The sequence below is a fragment of the Eutrigla gurnardus genome (assembly GCF_963514095.1).
Source record: "Eutrigla gurnardus genome assembly, chromosome: 4".
Classification (NCBI taxonomy): Eukaryota; Metazoa; Chordata; class Actinopteri; order Perciformes; family Triglidae; genus Eutrigla; species Eutrigla gurnardus.
Window position 1 is genome coordinate 21,140,325 of NC_139918.1, and position 21,596 is coordinate 21,161,920.

The following is a 21,596-nucleotide window of genomic DNA, read 5'->3' on the forward strand; positions in this document are numbered from 1 at the left end:
TACCTGCATGAGACACACTTTAACATTACAGTGGGAGTGAATTTCACATTGTGTCTTTACTGTATGTCAGCAGGTCATGTGACCATAGAGGTTGATGAGCTCTCAGATGGCCAAGAAAAAGATGAGAACGAGAAGTCTGATGGTCCAGGTTTGTTTACTTCTGAGTTTGTTTTTTTTAATGAATTTTGAAAGATTATTTTGTGAGCTAGAGCCAGAATGAAGAGCCAGAGGTTAAGTGCTAAAGCACAAATAAACCCTTCCACACCTCCATTCACACCTGCCTCGTTTCATCCTGCTGTGGCCTGCCTGCTCTCTCTCTGCCTGTTTCAGGCCTGTGAGGTCTGTGGGTGACAAAGTATACTATTTAATTTCCTATTTGCGTGTCTGAACCTGGACTAGATATACTGAATCTGGAATATAATTATGAAGAACCTGCATACAAATTGTATGTTTGTTTTTGTCCTTTGGCTTTGGCCGTGAATTGGGGGATTTATGCGCAATCATTTTGTGATTCAGACATTTTATTGTAAAGGTATTGAATGGAAAGGATCACTCGGTTGTAATTGTTCGTAAAAGGTAAATGTCTCTCTATTAAGACTCCTCTGATTCACCTCCTTGTCTAAATCAATTTGGTATTGGATAAGGCCACTTATTTACAGGAAGTGTTGTGGTCAAGATAATTAAAAGTGTTTCTTCATATTAAAATCATCATCATCTATTTCCTCCTGCCGCTAAGAGTTATTTCCTGCAGCCTAAAACGTTATTAATGTGAGTGTTTTGTGTCATCTCAGACAACATCATCAAGCGAGTGTTCAACATCATAAAGTTCACCTGGGTGCTCTTCCAGACGACAGTGGACAGCTTCACCAAGTGGATGAATGACATGTGCAGGGAGTACATTGACATCTCCACCGTGCTGCGTATGGAGCGCTGCATGCTGACCAGAGAGGTCAAAAAGGTAAATTTTTAAATTCAAATTTGTCTTTTTTCTTAACAATTTCTAACCGAAGAACTTCAGTGTGACCGAGAGAACCGATTTAATTATTGACTCCTCGTCTCACACCAGGGAAATGTCCCATCCAGAGAGAGCATCCACGTCTACTACCAGAAGGCCATGAGGCTCAACATGTCCAGGCAGAACAGCTTGGATCCGCTGAGTGAGGACGGGTCGGCCTCAGGCTCCTCCAGGGTCCGAAGGAGGCGAAGAGGCTACCCCATGGAGAGCCAGGACTCCACAGCCTCCAGAGACAGCATGTCCAGGTACACAGAGCCACATGTGAAGACACTTTTGGAAGAGGTTGTCATACCTCTTGGGCTCTGTAGACATGCAAATACCTTTTATTTGTCCATATTTTGAGGTATTTAAAATTACATTTACCTCCATTGTATTGGATGTAAATATCTGAGATGGATACCTCTTTATAATAGAAGTACCTGTTCATGGCAGCCATTGACAGCTGTGAGTTTGTTCAATACCATCACATTGAGCCATTTCATCCTCATTCTTTGCCGCATATCATGTGATTTATTGTCATGTGACCAATTAACATGGAGATCAAATTCCTGCTCAGTTTTTAAAGTCAGGTTTGGGTCCTTTTCATTACAGAGTGCATGGGGGAATCACCTGTCTGTGTAACCTAACATAGATCCCATATCATCACTAATCACCCCCATGTGTCACTCTCACCAACTCTCAGTGCCTTCACCGAGGCGACCACACTGTTTTCTCGCCAGTCCACCCTGGAAGACCTGGATGGGATGCCAGAGTGCATTCCCAAAACCAGCGAGCGTGCCAGGCCCAAGCTGCGTAAGATGAGCGGCCTGGACGTGTCCAATTCCTCAATGGAGAGCTGCAGCAGCATCGCCAGGTGCCTGGCCTCCGCTTCACCCATACGCACACCCGTGTCACTCCTCATTGTCACCGACATGAAGAAGATCTTTACATCTCCTCTCTTCTGTTCCATCAAATTATTTCTCCAGATACTTTTTGTCATTAATTTATAGACTTCAGCTGAATCATTGAATCATGGCTTCTATATAATCCTTTTTTACAAGAAACATACACATCTCAGCTACAAATAAACACTTTGACGTTTGCTGCTTGTGCTATCGCTACAAGGTGAGTGGTGGATGTGAGAATGTAGTTGTTTTTGTTTAATTTAACTCTAATTTCACACATTTTAAAATGTTTCAGGCAACAAGAAGGTTGTTAAGAGAATTAAAAGTTAGGATTCGGTGACCTACACGCATTTAAAATGTTCATCTGAATGGATAGACTGGTGCGTAGCTTGACACCCTGCTGTTTTTGTCCCCTGCAGTGAACCGACCCAGTGCATCACACTCTACTCCAGACAGGGCACCAATGACACCATAGAAGAAGTGGAGGATGAGCAGGATCAAGGGGAAGACAAGCAGCAGCAGGTCCTCTGGGAGTCCCAACAGTTGGATGAGAGTGAGGGGGCTGAGGGCGGTGGAGTGAGTGATGGAGAACCCAGGGAGGAAGAGGAGGAGGGTGAGGGCCAGGGTCGACAGGAGGGACTGGAGAATGAGGGCCAGGAGGGACTGGATGGTGAGGGCCAGGAGGGACTGGAGAATGAGGGACTGGAGGGTCTGGACCATGAGGGACTGGAGGGTCTGGACAATGAGGGGCTGGAGGGACTGGACAATGAAGGACTGGACAATGAGGGACTGGACAATGAGGGACTGGAGGGACTGGACAATGAGGGATTGGAGGGACTGGACAATGAGGGACTGGAGGGTCTGGACAATGAAGGACTGGAGGGACTGGACAATGAGGGATTGGACAATGAGGGACTGGACAATGAGGGACTGGATAATGAGGGATTGGACAATGAGGGACTGGACAATGAGGGATTGGACAATGATGGACTGGACAATAAGGGATTGGACAATGAGGGACTGAAGACTGAGGGACTGGAGGGTGAAGAGGGAGCAGAGGTACCAAAAGTCCAGGAGAGAGCAGAGAGACAAGAGGCCCCCTGGCAGTCCTTTGGCCCAGGTGAGGGCCCTTCCCTCAGGCTGGAGGAGTCCGAGTCGGCCCCTTCCGCCCAGGAGAAGGACTTCACCACTGAGAGTGAGGACGGGGGAGGACAGCAGGACTTCATGCACACACAGGGGCGCGTCGGACCGCTTTACACCCCCGATACGGACGCTTCCAAAACGTCTGACGCCGACGTGCCCCCCAGCTACAGCAAGGCCGTCAGCTTCGACCGCCTGGAAGTGAGTGATGACGAGAGTGACATGGACATGAAGAGGCGCATGGTGATGACCTCTGACAGCCACTCAGACAGCAGGTCAGACATCTTGTTGCCATCTATGACCACTGAGCTGACGGCCAGCGAACTGCTGCTCAACAAGTAAGTCCAAAAGCAACTAAAACGGGTTTGGCATGAAACCTCACAGGAAACAACAGTTATTTGTCTCACTTTTAAGCTTTATTCTGTTGGTATAGACATTTCAAATGATCCTAGCTACACCATACATGCACATTGGTGTGGTTGGCTTGTACTGCAGGTTTCCAATTTCACTACAATCCCTAAATGATATTACGCTAAAATAAACTGCTGCACATCCCTCAGAAACAGAAACTGATGATGGGACCCATCACCCCTCCTACATAGGGACACACAGACTGCATCTCTTTCTGGTCTTTGTGTCTCTTTGTAGTTGTTGTGTGTCTTTTTGTGGTTGTCCTGCATCTCTCTTACGAGACACAGTGAAACACCCAGTTATTCATGTTTCTTTAAGGTTTTAGAAAAACAGTCAAACACCAAACGGATCAATCTTTTCATGTCCAGGATGTTTTACGATGAGGAGCTGGACGGGTCGGAAAAGTTCTACGAAAAGCAGCCTCTGATCCTCCAGCTCTCCTACGCCCTCTACAACATGCTGGTGGCCAACTCAGAGATGGTTTGCTTCCTTGTCATCATCATTAACCACATGGTGTCGGCTTCCTGCGTCACCCTGGTCCTTCCCACCACCATCTTCCTCTGGGCCATGCTGTCAGTCCCCCGGCCCAGCAAGCGCTACTGGATGACTGCCATCGTCTACACTGAGGTATAGTCAGAAATAGGCGGAAAGTTGGGACAAGCACAGAGAGGTAATTGCATTGTAGTAGACATAATCCAGACAGCTGCACTGACACATGCTGTTCCCCCTACAGGTCACCATCGTCATGAAGTATTTCTTCCAGTTTGGCTTCTTCCCCTTCAACCAGAACAATATAGATAAGAACAAACCATATCATCCTCCCAACATCATCGGAGTGGAGAAGAAGGATGGCTACGTCCTCTACGACCTGCTCCAATTACTGGCTCTCTTCTTCCACCGATCCATTCTGAAGGTTTGTGTTTGGGCATCGTCCATCTGAATATGTGCATCTAAATGATACATATGGTTATATTAGCATTTATTTAATTGGCCACAAATTCCACAAAATACCAACGATGAACACGGGACACTGTAGTTTATCCTGAATCAATTCCATGTGCCCTGCTGCTGTAAATATTCACCAGAGCACCAAATACGTATGAATCAGAGGCTGAAAATAATCCCCAACTAATGCACTGTTTAGTCACGGTGACCCTGAATAGTCGACTGTATGAAGATTCCATCTAAGGAGCCTGACTAAACTGCTAAAGTGGGGGAAATGGAATTAATGCTGAAAGTTAGGCGAAGCCGCCTCTCTGTCTGTCGACCTCTCTGTGTCAGTATCACACACACACACACACACACACACACCAACAATGCAGTGACCAGTGTTATTTTGAAACAGCTGATTGATAGTCGCATGTATCCCAGCCAATAATTTAGATTTTTCTATAGATGCATAAGGCTTAAACACGATAAAAGGCAAGACAAAAACCTGAATGAGCTTGGGGATGAGACCAAACTTTATCCATTAAACGCAAACACACTGTTGGTGCTTAGATATAATTATGGGCTTCCCCATAAGGAATGAAGAATTAATAATTAGCTCGCACGCTGCAGGACTCCAATGTCCGCTTATTTGATCCACCTAGGTGACGTTTCAAGCAAAACTCTGCTCTTCATAGCATACATTGCATAGACAAAACACATCTTCCTATATATTTTTTCGGTGTTTATTGAGTGTTACCTTACACTATTGAATGTGATACACCCTTTGTTTAAAAAGAAAACCCTCATTCGCTAGTTTTTTTTTTTAATTCTATTTTATCATTAACATTACTGACTAAATGGTTAATTATGAATCAATTTAGAACCGAAATTGAAAGTGAAATTTCCTCGTTTTTATGTATCTGTAGTCATGGTGGCGCCCCTGCTATATTAGCTTTTAGCAACATGAGCTGACTGATATTCCATATTGAATAAAAGGCCGACATTGACCCAATCCAGATGTGTGCCCCTGCTGCACAGAGCTTTAATCTGCTGGAACATTTCTCTCTCCATCTGTTTGTTGCTCTGCAAACACCTTTCCCTCTTCTTTCCACTCCCAGTGCCACGGTCTTTGGGACGAGGACGACCCCAAAGAAAAGATAGAGCCCCCCCGTCAGAGCGAGTCAGAGGACGAGGGGAAAGACGAGGAGAAAGACAGAGAGAGCGACGTGGGATCTGAGCACGCCTCTTCCCTGATGAGTGAGGGCAGGGTCTCCAATCACACCTTGAGATCCATAAACTTTGGGAACTCTATTGATTCAGATCACGTCCAGGTTCACTACCCACAACCGCAAACCTACCAGCGTCGCAAGAGCTCCAGCGGAGCCTCACACCTTTCTCACAGATCGCTCCAGTCGTCTGCAAGGACCAAGAGAGGTAAAGATCTTTGTCTATTTCATTCTACTAACTACCAGTTAACATTCTTTCCTTCAAAATCCTGTCATGGTCTCTTGTCTCCACCTTGGGTTGAGTCTTTAGTGAATCTAAAGCTTTATCAGTGACTCACCGCCTCTTCAGGGTTCATTTACAGCTGGAAATGTAAATTGTTCCCACAGGAAGTACGACTTCCCACAACAGCAGCCACAAGGAGGGCAGCGAGGCCGGCGTCCATCAAAAGACCCGCAAACAGATGATTCTGGAGAAGCTGAGGGAGCAGTTCTTCAAAGGGAAAGCGTTCGCCATAAAGCGGTACAATAAAGCACAGCTGATTAGTCTTTGTCTCCATCCGCCAGCCCGCTTAATGGCCGACAGTCCCGACTGTGATTATACACGAAAAAGGGTGTAACTCAATGAGGACGTTGATGAGAACTGTGCTCAGCAAGTATTCTGGACGAATAATGGAAAATGGCATCAGTGGTACAGCAGCTAAAAACCTTTCAAAGATCTAAATTTAGACCTTTAATTACAGCATTCCCGACAGGCCTGTAAGTGTAATTTTGGTAAGTGCTGCAACCAACGAAAAACATGTTACTGTTCTGAATTTAATCACAAATAGAACAAGCGTTTTCTGAGATATTATGTCTGCAACAGTGACCGAAACACATTTCTCTAAAAGTATGACTTGGCTTGCAAATCGGCAGACTAATTACACATGACGCCATCTGGACCTCATGGAAATTGCGTTTGTTCCGAAGAGAAAAAACAAAATACCACAATCTCTCGTACAATCCACTGAAGAACGAACGTGTTTCGTTTGGTTTCTCCGTAGGTTCATGGAGATCTACATCCCTATGAGGCAGTTCTTCTATAACCTGATCCACCCAGAGTACAGCGCCGTCACAGATGTCTACGTGCTGATGTTCCTCGCTGACACAGTCGACTTCATCATCACTGTGTTTGGATTTTGGGCGTTCGGTGTAAGTCTTTAAATCTAGATTTCAATTCCATCAACGAAATCCATTCGGACCACGCTGACGTTTATTTGCATCCCTTCTAGAAACACTCAGCCGCAGACATCACATCGTCCCTGTCGGAGGATCAGGTGCCAGGACCTTTCCTGGTCATGGTCCTTATCCAGTTTGCGACCATGGTGGTGGACCGGGCCCTCTACCTCAGAAAGTCTGTCGTGGGCAAAGTCATTTTCCAGGTCATCCTGGTCTTCGGCATCCACTTCTGGATGTTCTTTATCCTTCCAGGAGTCACAGAAAAGTAAGAACTCACTCTTACATTACATTAGGTATCTTTTGCTGTTATTCTCAAGTCATTAAGTGTCCTAATTCATAATTAAAGTTTAATAATTTGAGGTCGTATCCTGCATTTCAAATACGTCTTAGTATCTTTGGTGTGTGCTTTTCACCTCTTTCTTCTGTCTTCTTCTGTTACTAATCACATGGTGAAAAACGGAAAATATGTTTTCCATATCAAAATGATTGATTGTGAATGTTTTCCAGCTAAAAATGTCTACTTTTCTTGTTTGCATGGCCTGAAAAAAATTAAAATAAAATGTGCCGTCTGTAAATGAAAAAAGAACTACTTCAGTTTTACAAACAATGTCACTTCTCTTCCCTTCGTAGGCGTTTCAGCGAGAACACAGTCGCTCAGATGTGGTATTTTGTCAAGTGCATCTACTTTGGGCTGTCAGCCTATCAGATCCGCTGTGGTTATCCCACCCGCGTTTTGGGAAACTTCCTCACCAAGAGCTACAATTATGTCAACCTCTTCCTGTTTCAAGGGTGAGTTGTGCTGGGAAATGATGGTTTCGTCCAGCTGGGCAAACAGGCCTGAAGCTCTGGTCGTGTTAGGGGTTGACGACTAGCTGCTGCTGCAAGAAAGGAAGAAGGCCGACACGATTTCAGATGCAGTAAATTGTCTCCAAAATGTGGAAACAAGATATTTATTGTGGGTCATTTGAGAATGTTCAGTATTCGGTCCAGTGTTTATTTGAAATGTTCATTGTTTCCAGCTTCTCAAACATTTTATGTTTAGTATATCATTGTAAGTTATATATATCTTTGGGTTTTGGATCGGTTAATCAGATGTAACAACCAATTTATAGACTTCACCGTGAGCTCTTTACAATTGGCTAAACATTTAATTGATTAATAGATAATGAAATTACTTGCAACCCTAGTCATATCACATTTATGTTATGTAATGCTAATAATTTATTGAATTCATTTTAGAATTGGAAACTACACCTCCAGTTACGAGATTATTCGATTTCTGCTCGAGTGCTTGAACTTCTCCAGGCTATTTGTGCACTAGAGGTCATGTGTGAGAATGTGAGGGCTTTTAAGTGACATTAACAGTGGTAGAAGAAGAGCTCCGATCCTTTTACACTGAATCTGATCTTTATTATCGTCTCATATCTGGCCAGTAATACAACAAGTTGTCCGTTGTTGTTTGTAGTTTCCGTCTGGTGCCGTTCCTGACGGAGCTGCGAGCCGTGATGGACTGGGTTTGGACCGACACCTCGCTGTCTCTGTCCAGCTGGATCTGCGTGGAGGACATCTACGCTCACATCTTTATCCTCAAATGCTGGAGAGAGTCTGAGAAGGTGTTTATCACTCTGGCGTCGGTCTAGTGAGAGAAGAAGAATTGCTCTCGGAGCCAAACGTCTGTCATGTTGGAATTCATGCTGAAATTTACTTTTTTGATTTGTTGAAGTGGATCTTTTTTTTTTTAAGATTTGCTCTCACATTCTGCATTGTGCTGTATATTAGATTACAAGGATATATTGTGTCTGCAGAGCCCAATATTCGTGCTCTAAAAATACCTTTATTCTACTCCTCACTATAGTAAATAATGCAGTCTTGCTGTCCTTCCTGGGTCTGCAAGCACATCCTGTCCATCTTTAATAACCCTGGTCCAATTAATTGCCTGATTCTAATGGATTGACAAAAATAAGTCGTGGCAGAGAAAACATGCAGCCGTCAGCATTGCATCAGTCCAAGTTGGAACAAAAGCTGCAATGTCATGTCAGAACCACAGCTGTGATAATACATATCGCTGTCCTTCATTGCATCCCGCTGCAGAGATATCCCCAGCCGCGAGGCCAAAAGAAGAAGAAGACAGTGAAGTACGGGATGGGAGGGATGATTGTAGCGCTGCTGATCTGTATCGTGTGGTTCCCGCTGCTCTTCATGTCCCTGGTTAAGTCTGTAGCTGGAGTCATCAACCCACCGCTGGATGTGTCCTTTGCAATCACGCTGGCTGGCTTTCAGGTGCGAACGCAGTTTTCTTTTACCAAATCGTTTGAGCTGAAACAAGCTGGCCAAGTGCTCTGCTGAGAAAATCCCAACCCAAATCCTTCCGAGGTGATATTAAATCCTAGGAGCAAATAAGTCTGTGATTCATTCTAAGTTCTTTCTTTGATTGGCTCAAAGGAGAAACCAGACGATTGTGATCCTATTCGGGACGCATGAGTATTCTGACTGCAGGGTTTAATGGGAAAAGTACTCGGTTACTAAAATCAAACCAATGGTGTCCTCTTCTCACAGCCCATCTTCACCATGAGCGCTCAGCAAAAACAGCTGCAGAATGTGACGGTACGCGAATTTGAAGCATTTAAGAAGAAATATGCGAAAAACGATGTAAGTACAAGAAATATAGCAAAAATACAAGATGCCAGTTGTCGTGTTTCTAATGTTGGATAATTCAATCTATTGAAAAAGAGCTGGGTTGCTGCTGTAGCTCAACCAAGTTAGTTTTGTTATATTCTTCCTTACTGCTAATTGTCTGTTTTACGTAAATTCATACTAATTTTGCTCAAGTGGTCACAGCTTTCTCCTTCTAGCAGAAGTTGGGTCTCTGTAAGAATAGAGCTACTAGACCTGTTCTGTATGAAAAGTGTCATGTGATCGTTTCTTTTGTGAAGATAACGTTGATTAAAAATCCAGGTTCCTTTTTCTATAAGTATGACCGAGTTAATACCAGACAGTAAATACACAACCTTACTTTAATTTACTTGATTAACTTTTAAACCCGTTGCAAACTCATTTTTAAAATCGCTGTGTAATGCTAACATGCTCGCAAATATTAACATGCTGATATTTAGCAGCTGGTAATGTTTATACTCTGAGTTTAAAAGTCAAGGAATCACCAAAGTCAAAAGTTTGCATCATCAATTAGAATCAGGCTAAGAATTTTATGCATTGCACCTTTAAATAATGTTCCTATAATGTGAATTTATGCCGCGGTCAGGAAGCCTTGCAGTGGCTGGAGGGCTACATATCAGACGACCTGATCATTGCAGAGCTGAAAGGCAGCTCCAACTCTCTGTGGACCATCAGTCCACCCAGCAGATCCAACCTGATCGAGATGTTGGGCACCGACGAAGAATTCCCCATCACTGTGTCCTGGTCCGTGCAAAGGTACGCTTCCCTCACGTCGTCCAATGGCCGCGTACGGTTATGTCTTAACTATGTGAGAAGAAAGTGGACCAAATTATGTAAATCAGGGATCTTTATAAAACTTCTTTATAAAACTTCCATGACACTTTATAGAAGTTCGCTTGTATAGTCAGTTGGCTTTTATTACCAGGTCATGCCAAAAATCATGGGATTACAAGATATCTTAAAAAAACAATACAGTAGCACACACAATCAGCTGGTCCTGCAGGAATACGAACTGATGTTGTGAAAATGAATGAGACTTCAATCAATCATATTAAACAATCAATTAAGATATCTGCTCCCACAGATACACTGGTTGCAGATACTTCACATCCACTACACTAGGAGTTTGAGTTATTTGCTGCCAACTGCCCATTTGCACTGTGTATCCTGTGTACTGCTGGTGTGTAATGATCTGTTAATGTGCCTTTGTTGTACTTCTACCTCAAATCTATCTTTACAAGTGCTTACAAAGAGCTGAGGTTTCACGAGGTGATAAAAACGTAATGCTTTTCCTGCGTTGTCTTCTCAGAAACCTCACTTTTGGTGCCAAGTCTGAAGTAACGTCGGGAAAACGAGTGACAGCTCTCGACCAAGACACGAAGCAAGCGCTCATTATGCTCCTAAATGGGAACGAAAGCGAATCAAAAGTGTGCGTACATCAGCTGTTCATTCTTTTCTTTGCACTTTTCCACTGTGGTGTGATAACCGGGAGCTAAATTCTCGTCTCAGTCTGTCGTAAACGAGATACTTTCTTCCTCTTTTTGTTGTCATTTAATTCAGTTTTGTGATACCATAGTAAAAAAGACATCTTCTTTTTTTACTGGTGCGTAGAAGTAGAATAACTGAGTAACATCACCTGTGCTTTCCTGCAGTAACAACCTCTCTTCCTCTGCAGGATCCTAAAAGATATCTTCCCTCGTTTTATTCGAGCACCCAGTGACTCCATTGCCAAGACTGTTGACCTTCTTAATAAAGGTGAACGTTGCCGTCTCAATCACTATACATCCAGTTCAAAAAATTGCACTATTCAATAAATTGACACCTTTTCTGAAAGTCACCATAGGAGTATAAAGCGCTGAGTCATCTTTATACATTTATTTAAAGCCATTATGTTTACAATAGTAGTATCAAAATGGAAACCCTGTGCCATCAGAATAATCTGAAAGATTATGAACAAGACATTCATAAACAACAACAGTACATCAAACAGTAATAAATAAAACTTTCATTATGCATTGACAATTATTAATAAAGTAGAAATCGGACATTATTTATAACCCTTAATACTACGATACAGAAGTTTCTCTGTTTACGACAATGTTTTGTTACAGGGTGTGAGAGAGGGTTTTTCTTAATGTTTAGAGGTGTTATTTGTATTTTGAGCTGTTTTATTCTGATGAAATAACATGATTTTATTCTCCATCTTTGTAGATAAAAAGATGTTCAACATGACGTTGACCTTGAAGCGAAAAGAGGGCGCCCAGGATCAGATCCAGGAATGGTGGATCGTCAACCAGACAGACCCTGGCCCAATAGCAAAGAGGGATCCTGCCAAGGTTGAAGCAGGCCTGGAGCTCTATGTATTCAGTGACCAAGTCAGCCCGCCCAGTTTGGGCTTCCTGGCTGGATATGGGTATGTGGTTGTACACGTCATACATGGTGATAAGTAAAGAAACAAAGAGATTTGTTAAAAATTACATTTTCAGGTATATGTTCACCTTGTTCCCATGGTGATTTGAACTTATTTATAGAAACAACTGAAAAAAAAGTTTTCCAAACAAGAGCTTAAAAATAAATCTGAGGGGTCGCAAGTTGATTAACAGGATAGGAAAGCAGCTAGAGATGTACTTATACAACAAATAATAATTGACAGCATGCACAAACATTTTCCTAACTTTTATTTTTTGGAAAATTGGTGATCAATGTTCATACTAAAACATTGACTATTAAATAACTTACTTTTCTAACATTTTCTAGCTGTAACTAAAATAGCTAATTCAAGGACAGTATGTCTCCTGTTCATGTGTGTCCACATAAGTAACATAATAATAATAAAAACATAAATGACTAGTTATTGAGTTGGACTGTTGAGGGCATGAAATGAACTGGGAGCAGTCGAGTCACTAGAAATACAGGAAATGGTAACACTTTCTTTTTCATAAAGTAACCAAATATTATGTGCCGGGAACTATTTGATGCTAGAGAAGTGTTATGAATGATGCCTGAACGGGCCCATCAGTCAGATGAAGCAGTTTGACGGCTGTATCCCGACTTGTATTCTGTCTCGCACGTCATCTAGTAGCTTGAGGAGTAAATTTCCTTCGTCTCTCTCCTGTCCAGGATCATGGGCCTGTATGCCTCCGTGGTACTGGTTATCGGCAAGTTCGTGCGTGAGTTTTTCAGCGGCATTTCCCACACCATCATGTTTGAGGAGCTGCCCAACGTGGACCGCATCCTCAAGCTGTGCACGGACATCTTCCTGGTCCGAGAGACGGGGGAGCTGGACCTGGAGGAGGACATGTACTCCAAACTCATCTTCCTCTACCGTTCTCCAGAAACTATGATCAAGTGGACCCGAGAGAAAACTGAGTGACAGTCAGCGAGGGGACATTAACTAAGGAAGGCCAGGGCTTTTAGGACGGGAACCGCTTATTCAGAGAGTGGTTGCTCTGATGGTGTGAGAAGCTATTTCAGCCAATTCACCTGCTGAGGGAGCACAAAGTCAGCTGAGGACCAACCCTACAGTGTTCACTCCACACTTGTTATAAACTTCTATTTTATACTATTAACTGATGTGGGGAAAAAACCCAACAATTGCAGTCGTATTATTCACAATTGAGGACATTTGCAGGTGCTGTATTTATTTGGCGAAACGTGGCTCGGTTTGGCATCCAGTGGCTAAAATAAGCAGCTGGTGTTCAGTTGGAGTAATAAGGACAGTTTTCTTAAGTTATTTAAAGTCTTATTCCTAACATAAAGGTAGGTTTTTAAACACAAATGCCCAGAACCCTCATGGCTCTTCATGCCTGCCGTTGCATTGTAGGCGGAGAGAAACTGGCTACGACATTAATCTTTAAGGGCTTCCAACCAACAAATAAGTGCACAATAATGACCAAAAGAGCACAATCTCATTTTCTCTCCCAACTGGAACACTTGGACGGTGGGACTGTGCAATATTGAGCTCTCGTTCCTCCAAGTTTTTTTTGAAGGATGTGGACCGAGGGGAAAAAGGACAGTTCTGACCCAGAAACATGAACATAAAGGCTGCCTTTTTTCCTTTTGTTTTTTTAAAGGTCAGAGGTGACATGGGAGCCTCCTAAGAGACACAACGCAGAACACATCATCAGACAATCTTTACTTGCCTTATTTTGTTTTGTATGAGAAGAACTATTATCAAGTACATACATATCTTTCTCAGGAAGAGCTGTTTTCACAGATATCCATTGTATGAGTTATATGTTACAATATGTAGGCTTTGATGGCTCTAAAAGAATTTGAGATTGTAGAAAAGAGGAGAACTATTTAAATGGCATGAAATTGAATGTGGATATTGTTCAGACGGAGCGACGAGTGCGTTTACTCCACAGGGAAACATTTTAAGGCTGTATTAAGAAAGTAAATTTATTGCTGTGGACTGTTTTCCTCACGGAGATTAATTGCCAATAATCCATCTTCTGAAATCTACAGGTTGGCTAGAGTCAAGACCAGCAGAGGGCTGTTTCTGAATCAGGGTAACGTGCATTAGGCGGTAGATTCTTGCACATCACTTGTGAACCTCTCGCTGTTTTTTTTTAAACATTCATACTGATGAACACTGTGGCACGTCGTGTCATCAAAGAAGAAACGAGCAGACACAAAGAAAAAACAAAAAAAAGATTCCACACATGAAGGGCTGGAACACGACGCCCTTTGATCCAATCTATGCATTAGAGGACATTGTTGCATGATAGAAAAAACTTCATTATTGCCATGACTAATTTTCATTACATTTACATACAAGTTTAAAGGGGGGGGGGGGGGCAGGTCACGATGGAATGAAATGTGAAATTGTACCTGTATGCTTAAGGGCCATGTGGTGAGGTAGAGGTCCAGAGATCTGGAAATAAAACATCTGGAAAGGTGTTGGGTTTTGCATTTAGCTCCTGTCTGCTTGTGGGGAGAAGGACTGTGAGGGAGGAGGGAGAGATGTTGGCTAACAGTGATTCTGAACCTGAAACCCTCTGGTCTGAAGATGGCCACCATGAACCACACCTGCTGCATCAACAATGTCTTTAAAGGAGCCATATACAAAAACGATGCGGTTGGACGAGCACATCATTGGAAGCCAGCGTGCCCCGGTAAGTGTGAGTTGACCCCCATTAACACCGTTTGGTCTGTCAGTGCTGCTGTTAGTGCTGTTAGCAGCATTAGTGCAGCTAGCCGTGTACAGGCAATCCTGGCTCACACTCTTCATTTGTAGCTACCTTAAAGCAACACTAAAGAGTTTTTAGTGCCTTAAAAAAATGTTTCCAAAATAGTTTCAGTGGTTCATCACCTCAAAACCGGGTGAACGGCAATTCCGCATTCGCTCTGCGGCCCTCTATCGGCTGTAACCGCACTATGTAACTTTGCCTCGTCGGGTAGTGGTTTTGTAGTTCTAATGAAACTACAAATTTGACCTGCTTTACGGCAAGCGCTACAAAAGCCGGTAGGTGGAGGCTCTGCATGGAGATCAGTGGGAGAACACCCAACAGGTGCGTTGAAGATACCTTGCAGCTAGGTAGTTTTTAAATTGGTGTCATGGCAGAGCCTGCAAAGAAAAGGAGGAGTGTATGTAAGGAGTATAAAATAATGTGCGTGATGGTAGGCTGCGGTAGGCTAAATTATTTACGACGGCAGTAATGGACAATTCCGCTTCCAGCCTGTAGGGGGACCGAAGAGGAAAACTTCTTAAGTGTTGCTTTAACTACTTTATTTTTATTTGAATAGATATATTACACAAATACTAGGTTAAAGTGCTTAAAAACATGGTGGGAAGGCTGTGATTTAAAAAGCAAAGTGTGTTGAAAATTAAGATAATGTATAATAAATCAAAATCAGCTTTATTGGCGAGTACATTGCCAAATTATTTTGCTCTCGTTGAACATACAAAGAAAAAGAAATGAAGTTAAAAAACAAGCAAGAGTAAAGACATTAAAACAAGTCCTTTAGGAGGCGTTGGCCATGGCGTTGATGAGGAGCACGTTTTAAGTTCCTGGGAATCAGCATCCTGTCATCTCACATCTGCATCCTGGTGAAAAAGCTTTAAAAATGGCTGTATTTGTTTACGGTAACTTAAGAAGACAAAATGCCAAGTTTGTTTGATCTTTTATAGAGAAGCAATGAAAAGCATCCTGCCATGAAACATTACAAACTGGCATGGAATGTGCATGAAGACTCGGATGATTAAAAAAAACAGATCACCAGTACCCATCTGCTGAGCGTGAGTGATATTAATGACAAGAGGTGCCTGTGAAGAGCACAAAAGATATTAAAAGACAAAAACCTGCCACGGCCTGTTCACCCTGCTGCAGTCTGGAAAATGTGACAGAAGTATCAGCTGATGTACCACCAGACTTCAGAGGGACTTCCTTCCTGTGACACTCCTTAATTCGTCCTCCAAACTCCACGTACAATAAAGTTTCACTTTAAAATGGGACCACAAACTGCGTTTTGTTGCACAACCCTGTTGTACAATGACAATAAATGAAACCTTGACCCTCCTCCAGATGTTCCTGGTGCAACTTGTTTTCTTTGTTCCTCAGTGGCTCTAATTCAGGGCTTGTCAGGTGATGTTTGTGGCAGGTTTCCTGAGGGTGTGTCCAGTCCGACAAATAAGTCAATGGGATCCGGGCTTGGTCTTCTCCATGAGCCCACATTGCTCATTTTATCTTTCCACCAGATTCCACCATTCTTTTGACACGTGCATAAATGAATGTTTGCATGCAATGTTGGCGTTAAAGATGCATATTTTAGTGTTTATTGAGCTCCTGAATGCCTCCTTAGCCTAACTGATCCTGCTTCGTCCCTCTCCTGGTGTCCGCAACTACGTATATGAACACTTTGACCTCCTCTGTTGTGCATGAGGACATGGGGGTGGCTGGTTTTGGAGTGGATGTTCACCACCTGTCTTTGCTGCAAAACCAAGTTGTTGTTGCTGCTTGTGTGACAGTCTTCTCTTGCATTTGTATCCGTGCGTGTGACTGAATCCCATTTATTTTCCCTTCAATTGTTTCCATCATGATCCATTCAATAGCTCCGGGAGAACAGGAATGATGAAAGTAACCAACTCTGCTTGATGCCGTCTTGATATTAATGCTCTGAGAGAGCTGGCCCTCGTTCATGGCTTTCCATTGGGTTCCATGGATGGTTCAAACACGCCACAGTGTCGTCCTGTCTAAACTGTCTAACCCAATCTCAAAGTAAATGAAGTTGATGTACAGGGACGTGTTTTTTTGCAGAGTTGCTTTTCTGGTCTGTAGTTGTTTAAGAAAATGCACAGAGACAATAGGATGCCACACATTGGAAATGTTTATTGATGCATGTGCAAACTTTGGAGATATGCTTTTGAGGAATATACAAGTAGTGGTCAACAACAGCACAAATATAAAATGTAAACAATCCCTTTATCACCTTTTATTTAAGTTCAGAATCATTTAAATTGGCAAGTAAATAATTTTCCCCCCAACAGTGAGCTTCTTTTATTTATGGTGTGAGTGATGAGCTAGATCACAATTACACAAAATCAAATGTACTGAAAAAAAATCACTGCATGGTCCCTTTTATCATGTTTTATTTGCTTTGACTGAGGGATTGTAATTGTAATCAAATTGGAGAAAAACAGTGGAAGGGGAAGAGGGTGGACGAGAACAAACACCTTGAAAAAAAGTCTACAATTGACTACAAGCTGCGCCATTAGATATTGTACTGTTATTTTAATTTTCTTGAATAACTTGAAGATCTAATGCTGACATGTCATATATTTTTGAACCTTGATATTCACAAATCTGGATATTCCAAACATGCATTGACAAACTGATTGCATATTGTTCCAGTAACATTTCCAACAGGCTGCAGCCATGAATACTGAATAATTTAACTCTGTACAAATAAACACCTACACACCCATCAACCGATTAGACATATTTATAGAGTATTTCTGATTTAAATATACCTATAGCAATCGTATAGCTCTCAAACAATAACAGCAAAATGTACAGCTTCATAGAGACAAAAAATAAAAACATTTACATTTAACAGGTTTTCATACATTATTGAACACTGAAGATTTTTCATTACACTGAGGACCCACAAATTAAAAAGGCTGCTCAAACATGGGTCAACTCTTCTGTTATTTTTATCTATTCATTTTGCTTTTTGCTTATTTCTTGCACAATAGAGATTAAACAGCCACACATCTTCAAGGATTTGTCAAGGTTTTTAACTCGCAAACACAGAGGGTGTATTGGTGGAGCAGCAGATGAGGAGTGTTGGCACTCTGGAGGCTGAAGGCTAACACAGCCCTCCCTCATAATCATCCTCATCCTCGGCGGCACCTGGTGCCCCGCCAGCGCCACCTTGTGGAGCAGCGGCAGCAGCCTTCTTCTTCTTTCCTCCACCACCAGGCACCCTCAGGGAAATGGCCAGCTTTGCATACTGTGAGAGGCATGGGGAATGAAATGATTCATCAGGTGAGACCCTGAAAACATTGTTTTCTCAATCAGCTTCATATTAAGATCGACGCCCATGAGCACATTTTCTGCAGAAGATCAGTTTTGGTGACTTTGCATGAGAGATTTGGGCATTTTGTTCTCCTCTTTGCTTTTGACAAGGGTTTGAAAGAGGCAGTGCTGTTTTGTGAAAAGATGATGTCATAATTTTGCACACTAGTTGGGTTATGCAACATTTAAAACAAAATGTGATGACAGTTATGGGGTTGTTGGTTTATGTTAACACGCCACTGTTGATCAAATCTCATTAAACTACACAAACAGTCCTCGAAGCAGATTAGATGAGTTTTTGGGTGTTAACCTCTTAAAGAGATGGTTCTTCTACTTCTTCATAGTCAGTGTATTACCTACAGTAGATGGCGGTCAGCACACCCACCAATCAGCATGGAAGCTAAGCAACGCACCGCTGTCTCGATCAGTTTGTCTGTGTTATTGTGTGACTTCGGTGAATCCGAACTAACTCTTTAAAACACAGAATCCACACAATAACAAACAAACTAACTGATGTATGCCCCGGCAGCAGTACATTGCTCCAGACTGGATCTATTACTGGAGGGGATCCGGGGGGATATTAACATTACCTGTGTTGGTCAGTAGCTGAGTTTAGTCCACAGGAGGAGCAGCTTTTCATTCTACACCTTTTATTTATAAGCTCAGCATAGAATTTTACTTTTGTGTGAAAATTAAGAAAGTCAAAATGTTTTTGCTAATCTAATAAGAGTCCATGAGTTCAGTTTACTCACGTCATTGTCCATGTACTTGAGTAAAGGGGAGTTGCACACACGGTAGACCTGGTCATCGTCCTGCTCGTCGTAGCCCTGCAGTAGGGTCTCCATGGCAACGCTATCTTCGCTTCCACTATACCCGGGCAGACTGGTGGAGAACAAGCAGCACTTCATGTGATTAACCTAGGTTTTGAGTGTTACGCCATGACCGTGAGCAACAATGTGTCCTGTTTGACTACAGGGGATCAGTTAACCGATGGTGGAGTTTTAATGTCTTGCACAAAGAAATGTTGTCTCCTTGTAGTCTCAGTAGGCCACAGATTACCGAAATAACCAGTTGATTAAAAATGTACCTGTAACTTTCTCTGACACATTTATCAGCTGCTACGTAGTCCCCTCTGTGAAGATGAACCAGCACCTGAGCAGTTGTTTTCTAAAGAATGCAAAACACAGACCAACATGAATGATTATTATGACATGAATAAATGGTGTTTTATTCAATCTTGTAGTTTTCCTTCATAGGTCAGAGGTCGGGGTTAGCCACCGAACAGCTCCTAAACCTCCTATCTGGTAGGACCTCCAGCCTGCTGCTACATTTCCCCCCTTTTTAAAATTATTAATAATTTCCATTGTGACCAAATCAACAATTGATTTATCATACTAACAACTACGGCCACAGAACTCCATAATCATCCAAAAAATGTGCCATAATGTTGCATGCAGGTCAACCAACCAACCAACCAACCAACCAACCAACCAGAACATTCTAGCTGACTGTAGTAATATATTCAATGTGATTAGGGTGAATTTAAAGACAATAAAACGTCAACCAACCTTGAAGCACATGGGGAAGTTCTCAATCTCTTTGTACATGTTCTTCTCTTTTTGCAGGGCAACTGATGCTTCATCCAACCTGGTGAGAAACAAATGATGAAGAGCAGGTACAGTACTTTAATAATTTTTATTTATAGACATAGATAAACAGTTTGGGGCAATTGTGTCAATTTGTTACTGTGGCAGGTGAACATTTATAATATGTGAATCAGCTTTAACACCGTGATTTATTGGAGCGATCTAAGTGAGGTTTCTTAATAAACTCTCTCTTTCAGCTTGCTTAATAGCTTTAGACATCAGAACTTGCTGAAACAACACAGCTAAAAGGGATCCCTCCCTCCACCGTATTTTCATTTCCTTTACCTTCTTAACCTGACCAGAAGTCTGGAGGCTTTCCCCAGCAGTTCAACTGCCTGACGCAGGCGGTCCTCATTCTAGAGAGAGGGAAAACATGGATGTTTGAAATCAACAATCTTACATGAGTTAAATGATTCATTCAGGTTTTGCTGGATGCTCAATTTCACCTCAAACACGCCAGCTGCCTTCTGATACAGGTCCACAGCTTTTTCTAGGTTTAAAGGCTCTATCAGTCTGGTGAATAATAAAAGAAAGTGTTTTTAGATGAAAGAACGGTCTAAACGTTTTTGGTCCCTGAGCTGATCTGGCATTGCATCAGTATTCCCTTTTTAGTGGAAATATTTTTATTATAACTAAAGGGCACAGTGTTAGATAATAGACTAAAAGCTGACGTCCTTAAGTATAGAAAATAAGGTGATAATTACTTTCCAGCCCGGTCCAGAGCCATGGCAGCAGTGTCAGGTGTCCCATTCTCCATGTACATCATACAGGCTTTCTCTATGTACTGGATAGCCTCTGGCATCTTCTTTTGTTCCTGTTGCAATGCAAACACAGCAGGGTCACTTTCCCTGAATCTACCTATTAATAAAAAGGGTTCAATGTTTGGTCTGCACTCACCTTCATCATCATACCTGCCTGTTCAATAGCCCTGAGGAACACAAACAGAGTTTGAATAAAAAAATATTTTTTTTTTATGTTTGCTGCTGACTTATACCGGGGTTATAACACAAGATACTTACTTTGCAGCATGAAAAAGCCTGAAGGAGCAGTTAAGAAAATTACAAAACAGAGTAGCAGTGTAATGTCATGTAACGGTGTACTGAGAGGATACGTCTTGTTTTCAGTGTGGTATTCAGCTTCCTTTAGGTAAGCATCCTTTGCTTGGTCATACTGCTTCGCATTCTTGAAGCACACAGCTAAATAATAATAATAAAAAAACACAGTTTGTTAGAAATACAAATGTGGATTACTTGTGAGATTTACATTAAGGGACAACATTCATTTTAGGTTACCTGCTTTGGCGTATTCTGACGCAGCACTGTCAAAATCCGGCTTCCACTTCGTCAGACCTGTCTTTAAGCTACAAAAACATGATGATGGGCGAATTATAGACGGCTAAAACAAAGCAGAGTGGGTTATTGATACATACAGAAGAGGACAAAACTGTGGCTCATCTGCTGTCCATTAAATCCACCCACTATGAATTGACGATGTAAAAATACTGGCCATTTATGTCGCATAACCCCCTGCCACAGTGGCCTTTAACGTTAAAGCTAGCGCTAGCTAACATCAGAAGGGAAACAAACTGCTGTTTCCTGGGCACGGAAATTAAACTGGATAACCAAACAACTCACCATTTTTCAGCTTTAGCTATGTGCTCATGAGCTTCATTTATCTTCTGTGCGGCCATACTGTTAATGAACTCGATGAGGTATGATTGAATAGCGATGGATGTTGTTTCGTCGATGTTTGGATTACCAGGAACTCCTCCTCGGCCCAACGTCACACAATGTCGCAGGCTACGGATGCCGCCGAGATCCAAATTCACAAAATGCACCAGAAAATCGAAACTGGTTAGGCTAAAATCTAATGTTATCAGAGTGTTATCAGTGTCCTAAAACGACTCATGGTTCCGGGTTTAGTCGTGTCAAGTGATT

At 42.3% G+C, this 21,596-nt stretch overlaps 2 protein-coding genes across 3 annotated transcripts in view; one reads left to right on the top strand and one right to left on the bottom strand.

Annotated features, from left to right (window-relative positions):
- Positions 1 to 13,908, top strand: part of piezo2b (piezo-type mechanosensitive ion channel component 2b) — a 68,924-nt gene extending 55,016 nt beyond the window's left edge. The window contains exons 37-56 of the mRNA XM_084007017.1: positions 71 to 148; positions 792 to 958; positions 1,067 to 1,260; positions 1,698 to 1,868; positions 2,319 to 3,377; positions 3,819 to 4,077; positions 4,184 to 4,363; positions 5,499 to 5,814; positions 5,994 to 6,126; positions 6,647 to 6,794; positions 6,875 to 7,086; positions 7,452 to 7,610; positions 8,287 to 8,434; positions 8,913 to 9,101; positions 9,378 to 9,470; positions 10,081 to 10,250; positions 10,804 to 10,923; positions 11,170 to 11,249; positions 11,706 to 11,907; positions 12,615 to 13,908. Of these exons, the coding sequence (XP_083863143.1) occupies positions 71 to 148; positions 792 to 958; positions 1,067 to 1,260; positions 1,698 to 1,868; positions 2,319 to 3,377; positions 3,819 to 4,077; positions 4,184 to 4,363; positions 5,499 to 5,814; positions 5,994 to 6,126; positions 6,647 to 6,794; positions 6,875 to 7,086; positions 7,452 to 7,610; positions 8,287 to 8,434; positions 8,913 to 9,101; positions 9,378 to 9,470; positions 10,081 to 10,250; positions 10,804 to 10,923; positions 11,170 to 11,249; positions 11,706 to 11,907; positions 12,615 to 12,867 (4,331 nt within the window). The 3' untranslated portion in view covers positions 12,868 to 13,908. The remainder of the gene's footprint in view (positions 1 to 70; positions 149 to 791; positions 959 to 1,066; positions 1,261 to 1,697; positions 1,869 to 2,318; positions 3,378 to 3,818; positions 4,078 to 4,183; positions 4,364 to 5,498; positions 5,815 to 5,993; positions 6,127 to 6,646; positions 6,795 to 6,874; positions 7,087 to 7,451; positions 7,611 to 8,286; positions 8,435 to 8,912; positions 9,102 to 9,377; positions 9,471 to 10,080; positions 10,251 to 10,803; positions 10,924 to 11,169; positions 11,250 to 11,705; positions 11,908 to 12,614) is intronic.
- Positions 13,909 to 16,805: 2,897 nt separating this feature from the next.
- On the bottom strand, positions 16,806 to 21,453 carry napgb (N-ethylmaleimide-sensitive factor attachment protein, gamma b). Of its 2 annotated transcripts, XM_084007419.1 has the most exons (12): positions 21,294 to 21,453; positions 20,952 to 21,019; positions 20,771 to 20,855; positions 20,679 to 20,696; positions 20,557 to 20,587; positions 20,364 to 20,473; positions 20,106 to 20,172; positions 19,945 to 20,015; positions 19,582 to 19,660; positions 19,101 to 19,180; positions 18,766 to 18,895; positions 16,806 to 17,948 (listed from the first exon to the last, which is right to left on the bottom strand). In XM_084007419.1, the coding sequence occupies exons 1-12, from the start codon at positions 21,347 to 21,349 to the stop codon at positions 17,805 to 17,807; spliced, it is 939 nt and encodes a 312-aa protein (XP_083863545.1). In that variant the 5' UTR covers positions 21,350 to 21,453; the 3' UTR covers positions 16,806 to 17,804. The 2 variants fall into 2 exon arrangements, with proteins under 2 accessions (XP_083863545.1, XP_083863544.1); XM_084007418.1 differs by lacking the exon at positions 20,679 to 20,696 and having other exon boundaries at positions 20,753 to 20,855.
- Between the last annotated feature and the right edge of the window lie 143 nt (positions 21,454 to 21,596).